This window comes from Pipistrellus kuhlii, unplaced genomic scaffold (assembly GCF_014108245.1).
Source record: "Pipistrellus kuhlii isolate mPipKuh1 unplaced genomic scaffold, mPipKuh1.p scaffold_m20_p_22, whole genome shotgun sequence".
Lineage (NCBI taxonomy): Eukaryota > Metazoa > Chordata > Mammalia > Chiroptera > Vespertilionidae > Pipistrellus > Pipistrellus kuhlii.
Window position 1 is genome coordinate 9689933 of NW_023425521.1, and position 12836 is coordinate 9702768.

General features: G+C 44.1%; 1 protein-coding gene across 5 annotated transcripts in view; it reads left to right on the forward strand.

Moving 5' to 3' along the window:
* The window catches only part of KANSL1 (KAT8 regulatory NSL complex subunit 1), a 150308-nt gene extending 137557 nt beyond the window's left edge, over window positions 1-12751 (forward strand). For 4 of the 5 annotated variants that reach the window (XM_036451017.2, XM_045586354.1, XM_036451018.2 and 1 more), the window contains 8 exons: window positions 2737-2919; window positions 3342-3530; window positions 3866-4014; window positions 8650-8771; window positions 9395-9452; window positions 9658-9770; window positions 10423-10675; window positions 10968-12751. In XM_036451017.2, coding sequence (XP_036306910.1) covers window positions 2737-2919; window positions 3342-3530; window positions 3866-4014; window positions 8650-8771; window positions 9395-9452; window positions 9658-9770; window positions 10423-10675; window positions 10968-11195 — 1295 coding nt within the window. In that variant the 3' untranslated portion in view covers window positions 11196-12751. The remainder of the gene's footprint in view (window positions 1-2736; window positions 2920-3341; window positions 3531-3865; window positions 4015-8649; window positions 8772-9394; window positions 9453-9657; window positions 9771-10422; window positions 10676-10967) is intronic. The other variant, XM_036451019.2, reaches the window with a different exon arrangement.
* The last annotated feature ends 85 nt before the right edge of the window (window positions 12752-12836 follow it).

The following is a 12836-nucleotide window of genomic DNA, read 5'->3' on the forward strand; positions in this document are numbered from 1 at the left end:
TTTTTTTGTTTGTTTTTTAATCTTTAAAAGGAGCATAATGATGATTACATCATGGAATTGTTAGGAAGATTGAATGGTATAATAAACACAATGCTAGCCACCTAGTAATGGGTTCAGTAAATGATCTATTCCTCTTTTCTTGCCTTCCCACTCAATCCTAGTTTATATTGAACACATATTCTACCCTCCCTCCCTCGTATGTTTAGAAAATAAGTAGAGTATGTTTGAAATAGTGCTGAAAAAAGAAGGCAGGCCATCAGTGACTAGAGTTTAGAATGAATTTTTGAATAATGGAAAAAAGGATAACTGTGGCGTAGGAGCTGTTACAGGAAGGTTTTTTTTTGCCAACAAAGAAGGACACAAGCTGGGATTAGACCTGGCATTTGCCTGGGTGCTGAATTTGAATTTGTTTTGGAATAGCTAAGTTGGATTTTCCTTTCTTGTACCTCTGCTCCATCACTGCTTATTGCCATCATTCTATGCTGCAGAAGTGGTGTGGACTCAGGCTAGAACTTTTGAGTATGTCCCAGGTGTTTAATGGTTCCCAGGAGGAACTGAAGCTAAAGAGAAATGTGGTCGTCTTCAGATTTAAAAGAACCTTGGGAAGCTTTTCAGAGCTCTTAAAAAAACAAAACAAAAACCCACAACAAATCTATTGTGGTGAAATTTTAGCATATTGAGATTACAAAAAGGAAAATCTAAGTTTCAGATTTCCACTAGAGGAATCTAACCAGAACAATAGGGCAAGAAATAAAAATGAAAGGCATATAGATTGAAAAGTATAAACAGCCTCTATTTGTGTGTGTAGAAAATCCTAAGGAATCTACAACAATGAAAAGCTATTAGTAATGAGCTTAGAAAGATCACAGAAAATAAGGTTAGTATATCTTAAAAATTACTGTATTATTATTTTTTAAAAGTCCTTTCTCTTTTTAGTGCTTCTTTTTTTTAATATAGGTATTTTATTGGTTTTTTTACAGAGAGGAAGGGAGAGTGATAGAGAGCTAGAAACATCGATGAGAGAAACATCGACCAGCTGCCTTCTGCACACCCCCTACTGGGTATGTGCCTGCAACTAATGTACATGCCCTTGACCGGAATCAAACCTGGGACCTTTCAGTCCACAGACCGACGCTCTACCACTGAGCCAAACCGATTTCAGGGGAAAAAAAATACTGTATTATTCTACCAATGAACAATTAATTAAAGTTGAAATTTTTAAAAAATGTTATAAAATACACAAAGTAATTAATAAACTTAAGAAAATGTAAATATGATCTTTACATTGAAAACTGACAAACATTGCTGAGAGAAAATTAAAGAAAACCTCAAAATATGGAGAGATACCATGTTCATGGATTCAAAGACTTAGTATTGATGGCAATTCTCTCCACATTGACCTATTAGAATCAGTTTAATGCCACAACAAGCTTTTTTTGTTTGCTTGTTTTTTCACACCTTAAAAGAGAACAGATCACCTACAAGTGAATAAGAATCAGTTTGTCTTATCTGCAACAGTGGATGTTAGAATACAATGGAGTAAAGCCTTAACAGTCTGAGATAAGTCTAAAAAGATTAATTTGTGATGTTGATATTAACTAATCAGCTAAAAAACCCAGATAATCTCCATTTGGGGTGGTGGGGCTCTAGAAGAAAGTGGAGGAAGATGGTAGAGTTCTTATTGGGGGGAAAGATATAGTGTACAATCAGTGCCTGCTACATAGAGAATAGCTATGGAATGGTTATATCCTGATAAATCTATATTGATGGAAGTAGGTTTAAATATTTTAGTCTCTAGAAGAATAGAAATAGGGCGTTTATCAGTCTTTCGAACCAATAAAGTTAAATTTATCAGAATATGTGCTGAAACCGGTTTGGCTCAATGGATAGAGCGTCTCCTTGGGGACTGAAAGGTCCCGGGTTCGATTCCGGTCAAGGGCATGTACCTTGGTTTCGGGCATATCCCCAGTAGGGGGTGTGCAAGAGGCAGCTGATCGATGACTCTCATCGATGTTTCTAACTCTCTATCTCTCTCCCTTCCTCTCTGTACAAAAATCAATAAAATATATTTAAAAATTTTTATCAGAATATGAACATAAAACTCCATCAGTTTAACAAAAGGTGTTTAAGGTATATTTTGGTGTTGAACTTGGAGAATGAAAAAGGCCAAAGTGACTTGCTTGTGAATAAGAGAATGACCTTCAATAAGATTCAGATAAGAGATATTCAATATCAGCGGTCACCAACTGGTAGTCCATGGACCACTAGTGGTCTGTGAGGTCCGAAAGGTAGGTAACTGCTTGGTTTAAGGAAACCTTTGGAACAGCGGTCTCCAAACTGGAGGCCTATGAGGTCCAAAAGGTTGGCGACCCATTCAATGATAGTGCTTGTCTTGCCAGGTCATGCCATTGGGCAAATAAAGAACGGTGTGATGTTGCTCTGGTTGTTGTGGCTCAATTGGTTGGGGCATTGTCCTGTGCACCCAAGGATTTGGGGTTGGATCCCTTGCCTCGGACCACGTGCAGGAAGTAACCATTCATTGTGTCCACTCTCCCCCTCTCTAGAAATCAATGGAAAGAATATTGTGGGGTGAATATTAAAACAAAAGAAGGGTCTGATGCAGATCTTGCCTTCTGGGAGAGCCAGAGTTACTGGTGAACTTACCTCACTTCGTGAGATAGGATCCCAGGAGCCAGGTGTTTGGACTAACCTTTAGGTGTTTTGTGTTTCTTGCAGATGTTCCCACAAGCCTGCACTTCCAGAGCATGCTGAAATCTCAGTGGCAGAATAAACCTTTTGACAAAATCAAACCTCCCAAAAAATTTTCATTTAAGCACAGAACACCCATACCAGGCAGTCTGCCAGATCCAACTCGTAAAGACAGGCACAAGTTGGTCAACTCCTTCCTAACAACAGCCAGTAAGTTTCAGGGGACCAGGGAGTCCTCTAGTTATTTTTCTATTCCTTTTAGAGCCTCATGTTACTGGTTTGCTATGGCAATATATTGGGTTTGGGAATTGACTATACAAAGTCAGTTTACAGTCTACTTCTACTTATCTTGGATTTTTTCAGATGGACCCAGAATGCTCAGTGAACAGCCATCAGTGGCACGGCATTGGGTCCATCTGTGAACAGGCTGTCTTCTGTAGCCTGGTGTCACATTTCTCTGAGGACCCCATGGGCTCCCTACCCATTTTGCTATTTGCTAGAAGCATCAGCCCCAGAGGACTGTCCTGCTGCCCCAGGTGTCTATCATTAACCTAGAGAGAGCTCAAGAGCTCGGAACTTTAATAAGATTAAGAGAAGATATTTCACAGCTCTTTTTCTGTTCCCCTCTTCAGAGCTGTCCCAACACCAAACCCGGCCTGACAGGACCCACAGGCAGCACTTAGACGATGTGGGGTCTGTGCCTGTGGTGGAGCGAGTGACAGCGCCCAAAGCAGAGCGCTTGCCCAACCCACCACCACTTGTGCATGACCCAAACCACAGCAAAATGAGATTGCGAGACCATTCATCTGAGAGAAGTGAAGGTAGGGCCAGGCCCGGCACCTCTACCTGCATTTGCACCTGCTCGGGGCTTTCTGGGGCAGCCTGCGCTTCTCTTAATTGCCCCCAGCTTTGTCCTTCACTCCAGGAAGGCAGAGTAGAGGGACCCTACTGCTTCTAAATGCAGGCCACTTCTTACTGCTGCCGCAACCTCTGCCCAGCCCCTTACCAGTTTGCTTCACTTTTTTATCCTCCAGGCTTAGAAAGAAAGCGTTTTTACCTTTACTGTGAATTGCTGGAATTCCTAGCCTTTGCTAGGAATTACAAGTAGAACTGGTAGAGGTAGCCACATACTCCTCTTTTCTGTTGACTTCTGCAGTGTTGAAGCATCACACAGACTTGAGCAGTTCGAGCTACTTGGCAGCCTCCCACCATTCACCGCACAGTCCTTTGGTGCGACAGCTCTCCACCTCATCAGACACCTCTGCGTCCACCAGCTCCAGCCCACAGGTTACAGCCAGCACATCTGTAAGTACCTGCATGGAGTTGGCCAGACAGCCCCTCTGCAGTTACAGTTCATTCAAATGTCTCTTTGGGACAGTTTAGAGAGTGGATTATGAAGCCCAGGGCAGTTATGGGGACTCAACTCATCATGATATTATGTGTCTTTTTACTTTTTAAAATTATATTTTTATTGATTTCAAAGAGGAAGGGAGAGAGGGATAGAAACATCAATGATGAGAGAGAATCATTGATTAGCTGCCTCCTGCATGGCCCCATACTGGCGATCAAGCCCACAACCCAGGCATGTGCCCTTGACTGGAATAGAACCCGGGACCCTTCAGTCTGCAGGCTGATGCTCTGCAGGACTGAGCCAGACCAGCAAGGGTGTTATGTGTCTTTTTAAAATCAGAGCGGTGGTATTTGATTTTCTGTTGAGTTGTTTTCATAATGGAGATACATCTGTGTTGAGCCATCCGTAAAAAGTGATGCAGAGAAAAACCTTTAAAGTGGTCTACGATTATTCAAGATCTGTGGGACTAAGTTTCACGTAGCACTCAACAATATCATAGCTCTAAAACCCTCTTAGTCTAAGAAGTAAGCCAAGAGAAGGGACAGAGGAGTGATACCTATGGGCATTGAAGACATTTGATTTCCCAGCTTTTACTCTCCTGGCGAGTGGAGCTACAGTACTTAGAATAAAGACTGATGTTAAGAGCCTGGAACAGAAGGGAGAAGGTAGAGCCCAGGCTTTTCTGGGGTCCAGAGCAGAATTACAGATCCAGCAGGCCACCCTGGCAGTGCTTGCTTGTGGTACACTCACAGTGATCTCATAAATACTGCATTCTATCCAGAAAGCTGGTCTCATAGCCATTTCAGACACACATTAGAATTTTGTTATAATACTTTAGTTCCTCAAGATGTGCCTCCTTGAACACATCTACCTATAGCGGCGTTCTGTACCAAAGAGTCCTTTATGTAGTAATTATAATAATAATGGTGATGGTAATAATAAGACACTGCCACTGTAATGTGTCAGTGCTAAGTGTTTTCCACATGTTTTTTCAGTTGGTTCTATAACACCCTTTGAGATGTAGTTGGTGTTAAGGATTCCCATTTTGTAAACAGGGAAACTAAGGCTTTCCAAAGTTAAATAAATTGCATAAGCAAGGCAACTTGTGATGATTATAATTGTGATTCAAGCCCAGGCCGCCTGGCTGCAGAGCTGGCTCTCTTACATTACATACACAGTGTTGACCACTGGGGCACCCCATGGCAGAGGCACCTTATGCAGGTGCTTTGAAGCCCCTTCAGAACTGACATCAAGAAACTTCTAAGCCCACAAAATGTGCTCACTAGGTAACTGTGATAAGGTAGGAATTCATTGTTCTGTCTTTGCTCTTAAAACTCTTTTCTGAATAGTCTCTTATTTCCTTCCTCTTCTTCACCTCCTACATTCCACAAATTTTGTCTTAATAGGTTTATGTAGTATCTATCACAAACTTAGCTACCCATCAGCAAAAGGTAGATAACCAAAAGACGAGGATTTCAGAGAGAGTTGAATTCTGATAGAAAACATGAACTTATAATTTATTAAGTATAAATAGCCCTGTGTTAATCAGTAAGGCTCTTGCTGCCTTTTTTTTTTTTTTTTTTTTTTAAATAAGAAGCTGGATCTATTTAATAAAGTGAAAGGCCAGATAGTTAAAATAAGCTAGAGAAGCTAAAGGACATGGAGAGACATTTAGGGGGACCGAGAGCAGGAAGAGGTGTGTATGCTAGTGCTTCACAAAAGATAGTGGATGAATCAGAATCAACTCAATGACTTTTTAAAATATCCCTGAAGATTTCTGATTTTATAGTCAGAAAGGGGAGTCTGAGAAATGTTTATTTTTTTTAATTTTTATTTTATTTATTTATTTATTTATTTATTTTTTAAGCTCTCCCTCTTTATTTTGCTTCTGTTGTGCAACCAGGTTTGGGAACCACTGTCCATTCCCATCACTTTCTCTCCACCTCTGATTCTAAACAGAAGAGTAGTTATGTTTGACCAAATTAGTATCTGATGGAATGGGAGCGAGTCGTTTTAGGGGAATTATATACCTGTTTTTGGCAGCAGTTTTACATTATTATTTTTTTTTTAATCCGTTTTATGGAGAAAGAAACATCCGTTGGCTGCCTCATGTACGCTCCCTACTGGGGATCAAGCCCGAAACCTGGGCTTGTGCCTGACTAGGAACTGAACCAGTGACCTCCTGTTATATATGGAATGACATTCAACCACCTGAGCCATACCAGCCAAGCTTGCATTCATTCTTGGTTAAGATATATGGAAAGCTGCCGAAACCGGTTTGGCTCAGTGGTAGAGCGTCAGTCTGCGGACTGAAAGGTCCCAGGTTTGATTCCGGTCAAGGGCATGTACATTGGTTGCGGGCACATCCCCGGTAGGGGGTGTGCAAGAGGCAGCTGGTCGATGTTTCTCTCTCATCGACATTTCTAGCTCTCTATCCCTCTCTCCTCCTCTCTGTGAAAAATCAATAAAATATATTAAAAAAAAAAAGATATATGGAAAGCTATCTCTTGGGGCTTCCTTAAGGAAATCTTCTTAGTAGGACACATAATTTCAACAAAGGAGTAGGAGACAATGACAGTCTATTCCAGTGATTGTCAGCCAGTGTGCTGCAAGAACTTTTAAAACATGCAATACCTGACTATATAGTCCAGGGCACTGACCTCTTTTCCCTTAGATTGTCAAATAAGAAAATGACAACAGCCAACAACCATATCCATCTGGTGTGACTTGAATCAAAATTATACCTTCTTCTTTTCTTTTTTTCTCGTATTGGGAAAAAATATATTTTGGGGTGTGCCACAAAATTTTACTACTTAGTTTACATGTGCCATGAGATAGAAAAGGTTGAAAATCACGGATCTATTTTCACTTGATAGAGAATAAACTTGAGGTGAGAAAGACATTGTGATAACCTAAGGTCATAGGTAACATAGTTAAAATCCTTGCCCAGGAAGTGCACTGCCTTTCAACATTCTCTGAGAATGTCCTGAAATGATGCGGTGAGTCGGTTATACGTCGCCCTCCAGGAACAGAGTAGAGTAGTTAGTTGTAGGGAACAATCTCTTCCTCATCTTCTTTCACTAACCTCTTCTGGGCCAAGCACACATGGTGGTTTGGGTTTGAATGCCGTCTCTTAGGTGTTTGCAGCTGTATTGTTGCCACGGCAGCATGTTTGTCACCCACTGTTTCCTTCTGGCCTCTCCCAGCTCAATTGCCAGTCTCTGTGGCAGGGTAGGGTGTTGGCTATCTGGGCACAAACAGCTAGTGGGCTTTTTTCTCCATCTATGAAACCAACCCCTTTGGCTTTATCCCTTCTTTGGTCTCCCAGCTGCTCTAGGTGCCCACCTTCTCATTGGATCCTCCGTAGTCTTTCCCAAGAGTTTGATTTTGTCAACTTGCCTTTTCCAGGCGTGAGCCCCAAGAATAATAGCCACAAAGAGGGAAATCACATAGTGGCTGAGCAGACAGTGGGTTCAGATTTAGCTGAAGTGTTCAGATCTATAAGAAGGAGGTGATTTCATAACATCTAAGGTTAGATAATCTATTGAACTGGACCTGTTTTTTGGGCATCTTTCGGGATAAGGGAAATCATCTTTATAACCCGAAGAGTCACCACTAGGTTTAAGCATTGCTTTTAGGAGCTACTGTGAGTCTAAGTCATGGATGGGGATAAAAAGGGGGAACAGAAAGGAGGATTTAAAGTGGAGGGAGGGGTTGGGGGATTGGAGTGGGGGTTTGAGGACAAATATGTGATACCTTAATAAAGAAATTTTAAAAAATAAAAATAAAATAAATAAATAAAAAGAAAAAAAATAAAGTGGAGAGAGGTGTGTGTGCGTGCATATAAGCCTAACCAGTGGTCATGGACAGCAGAGGGGTGGGGGCATACATGGGGAGGGGTTTGGGATGGGAATGGGGGGATGAGGACAATTATATGATACCATAATCAATAAACAAAAAAGAGAAGGGGGAAAATATATATATTATATATAGTGGAGAGAGGTGCCTGGCTGGAGTGGCTCAGTTGGTATTAGGTGTCCTCCTGCACCAAGAGGTTGCAGGTTCAATTTCCAGACAGGGCACATGCCCGGGGTGCAGACTCAACCTCCCAGTAGGGGGCGTGACGAAGCAGCTGATTAATGTCCCTGTCTTCTTCCTCTTTGTCTTAAAAAAAAAAAAATCAATTTAAAATGTGTATTAAACAATAAAAAATGTGTATTAAAAAATTATTTTCAAGTAAGGAGAAAGGGTAGTAAAGGTGTTTATGGAGGAATAGGAGCAACAACTGAATCAAGGCCCCAGAATACCCACCTTGTGAGATTCACAGAAGTCTCTTCACATGAGCCCATGAAGCTGGAGGGTAGACAGTGAGACTTGTGCACAGAAGGTACTTATCAGGGCCTACCTAATATTTCTCCTGACGGCTTTGTTATGGGAGACCATCTCCGAGAAGCAAGCAGCTGCTGCCCAGCCCTCACCCATGGGACCCACGTGCCTGTTTATTGGTGATCGTGTTTTTTAAGTCTCTGGTATATGCTTTGATGTGTGCAGAATTGTACCTCTCTTTTAAACTTACCTTTGTCTTACAGCAGCCAATAAGGAGGAGAAGGGGCGAGAGCTCATTTGACATTAACAACATTGTCATCCCAATGTCTGTTGCTGCAACAACCCGTGTAGAGAAACTGCAATACAAGGAAATCCTTACTCCCAGGTAGAGGCCCTAAATAAATCGGCTTCCCTCCTTATTCTTCTCGATACTGTCCTTTTTTCTTTGTCTCTTGTCACTGAGCTCTGGGTCCTAGCTTTGAGTTTTGTCTTCTCTTTAAGAGGAAGTTGTGTGTAACAGAAGTGAAATTATTTATTAGTTCTCTCTCATTCCATTATATAAGTCTAACCAGACTGCAGGCCACAAAGTGGTGATAGACATTATTTTGTTTGACACAACAATGTGTTTTAAAATACTGAATTTGTCATCAGCATCAAGGCAGGACTTCACGTATGAATCTTTATTTCTAGTTTTTGTTGATAAATCAGAAGATTGGGCGACTCTGTATATGCAATCCCATGTGGTGGTAATCTGCTGGTGCTGAATAGTGGTGGTCCCTTTGTTTTTGTCGGTCACGAAACCTCCCTCGGTTTTAGGCCCCTGTGAATACTGAGTGTGGGGCCTCTTTTAGAGGCCTCCAGGGCAAAGGAGGACAGCCTCTGAGAGGGCAGAGCCTGCCAGCAGAAAGCAGTGTCACTCGTAGGTGCATGGCTCTCATTCTTGCATGGACACATTTATCCTGCCCCAGCGACCTGCCATCTCATGATTGCCCCTTCTTGGTTTTGCAGCTGGCGGGAGGTCGATCTTCGGTCTCTGAAGGGGAATCCTGACGAAGAGAACGAGGAGGTAACGGCATGGCCCATTCTCCCTTAAAGAAGATACATACACATGGGTGCACACATCCAGACCTGTGGAATCGGTGCAAGCTCACATTCCTGTTTGATGGGGAAGAGTCTAGTGTGGGGTGGGGATGACTCTAGAATTGACCTACCCATACTTAAACTCGGCTTTCTGGAAGAAATGGTTGATCATTGAAGCTGCTCTATTGCAGATCGAGGACTTGTCTGATGCAGCCTTCGCCGCCCTGCATGCCAAATGTGAGGAGATGGAGAGGGCTAGGTGGCTGTGGACCACAAGCGTGCCACCCCAGCGGCGGGGCAGCAGGTGATGGGCGGGGATTGTGGGCCGTGTCCGTGGAATTGCCCCTGCCTCTCAGTTAGTTGCTTTTGCTCTTCTTCGTATTCATCCATTGGCAGTAGCCGAGAATACAGAATACAGTGAGAGTATGAGCAGTCAGGCTCTGGTCTCCTGAGAAGCAGGCTGGCTGGCATTCGGAGGCCTCACCACACGCTGTCCTTCCTTGGGACAGTGGAGCCTGGTTCTGTGGTCCACCTTATCTCCAGTTACTGTTCACAGTTGCAGAAGCCTTCGGGATTCTCAGTTAGAAGGATTTAGATTCAATTTTGCTTTTTCCTTCGACTATAGTTTTCAGAGTTTGAACTAATTTCCCTTCCCCTATGAATTCTAGGCATTGGGCAGGGCTTAGCTCTGGCATTGTTCAGCCCTGGCTTTCTCTTGGGATGACAGTTTTAGATGTCATATTGTGTAGCCACCTCTGTACTCGGCGGTGGGAGGACATGAAGGGATTTGCGGTTCCTGGGAAAGAACTGTTGGTGTGGGTCTGTCTTGGCTCCCTGGTGGACACTCGCTTTCCTGCTTCTACAGTCCCTCCCCTTTCCCCCCTCCCTCCCCCAACAATAATGTACTAGAAATTCCCTTTACTCAGGCACTCATATTTGCACTCCTTGGTGTACAGGTCTTACAGGTCATCAGACGGCCGGACAACCCCCCAGCTGGGCAGTGCCAACCCCTCCACCCCTCAACCCCCCTCTCCTGATGTCAGTAGTAGCCACTCTTTGTTGGAGTTCTCCCACGGTCAGTCCCCTAGGAGCCCCATCAGCCCAGAAGTGCACTCGGCCCCCCTCACCCCTGTGGCACGGGACACTCTGCGACACCTAGCCAGTGACGACACCCGTTGTTCCACGCCAGAGCTGGGGCTGGACGAGCAGGTAAGGGATGCTGCCTTTGCAGGGGTTGGCAGGTGGGGGTGAGATGAGGAAGGCATAGCACTGCCGAAGATGGGTCTTCATTTCATGACTCTCCCATTGTGAAGGGAGGAGGGGCTGCGCTTGAAATTGACCTTCTGAAGGCACAATGGAGCTGGCCATTGGTAAAAGGGCGCCCACTCTGTGAGGGGTCTTCCCACACCACCAGGAACTCCAGGGAGACTCCAGTCCTCACGTTTGGGGGCAGGAGGCAGCTGGTACTGGGTGCTCACCAAGGCAACTTGTCTGCCCACAGTCTGTCCAGCCATGGGAGCGGCGAACCTTCCCCCTGGCATACAGTCCCCAGGCAGAGTGTGAGGACCAACTGGATGCGCAGGAACGGGCGGCTCGCTGCACTCGGCGCACCTCAGGCAGCAAGACTGGTCGAGAGACAGAGCTGGCGCCCACCTCACCGCCCGTGGTCCCCCTCAAGAGTCGGCATCTAGCAGCAGCAGTCACAGCTCAGCGTCCAACTCACAGATGAGCGGGATACGAGAATCTAAAGACTCACTAACTATTGGCATTAAAGCTTCAGAAATCTCTGCGTTTGATATTCAAACATCATATGCCGGAAATTTTCACAGTTTTTAGTGAATTTAAGGAATTTAGATTCTACTTTTTTTTTTTTTTTTTTTTCCCCCTCATTTTGATTTTTGTTTTGTTTTGGTTTTGGTTTCCATGTTTTGTTGTCACACGCCTGAGCACTTCCTCCAGCTGGCAAACAGAAGGCCAGGATAAGCCCTGCCGCCTGGTCCTGGCACATCCTCTGCACTGTTGAATCACTGGACTTAGCGATGTTTGATGACCACCGCTCCCTCACACCTGTGGGCAGGGTGGGACAGCCAAGTGGGCAGAAGGAATGGAAAGCTCAAGCTCAGTTTTGCCACCTTAGGTCAGGGGGGAGAGCAGCTCGCTCTGGGCTCTCGCCTCCCCCCCGGTGGCTTGGCTCAGCACCGCCCTCCTGGCTGGGTCTCCCGTGGCCATCTGTGCCGGGGCACCGGCCACAGCCTCTTCTCCCTAACCGCCAGCGAGAGGGACTTCCCTGTCGTCCAGGTCGCGGAGACTGGTGTGGGTTTCCTCTGCATTTGGGCATCTCTGTTTGACTCCTAAACTGCAGTTAACCTGGCTGCGGCTGCTCAGGTCCCCGTCCTGCCCCTTCTGCCCTCCTGTCTGCTGCCCCATGCCATATTCATACCCACGCACACCAGTTCTTCCACTCGGGCTTTTTTACCCTGTCATGTCCCATGAAGCTAGAGTTAGGACTACTTAACCTCTGTTCCCACCTCTGCAAACTAGAGGTTGGGAAGTGAGCAGCCATTTCTCCTGTGTGATTCTGTTTTCTTCGGCTGATTCAGCCAGTCGTTTCCTTCCCCCTCCAGTTCCCTGTCAGTGTCAATTCAGCCCTTCCTCTCTTAAGTTTCCCTTTCCTGTGGAACATTGTCTGGTCCCAGCTGTGGTTCCCATCACTCCCCCGTGATCACTCCCTGGTTGTTAACCTTGTGCCTGTCTCATGTATGATCACATTACCAAAAGGGGCAATAAGGACTTTTTTTTTTCTCCCCATTTTGTAATCATATAAAAATAGTAAGCAAGCTGCTTAATGGTTGGGGTTTTTTCACAATTTTCAACATTAGTGATTCTTTTTGATTCTGTTTGCAAGTTTAAGGGTTTGTCATTGTTTCTTTAAAAAAACAATAATGCACCATATCCCTATGCATAAAGTGCTTCTTCTATTTATAAGGTTGAAAATTCTGAATAACCCTTTTAGCATTGTAAAAAAAAAAAAAAAAACAACAACAAAAAAACAAAAACAAAAATGGAAAAAAAAAAAACACCTTGTATTTTGTAAATATTTTCTTTTTCTGCTTTGAGCTGTGTATTGGCAGCGAAACATGTAGCTGTCTTTGTTCTATAGAAATGCTTTTCTTCAGAGAAGCTGATCTTTGTTAATGTCTTGATTCTGTTCGCAAAGCACAGACTAGTGCTTAAAAAAAAAAAGGAAGGAAAAAGTGAAAAAAATAATAAAAAAAAGTTACAGAATGTTGTGTGCCGGGCCTTCTTTGACACTTGAACATGGTATTGCTGCCCAGTTCTCTGTGTCCTAACTTGCAGTGGACTTTGGGGT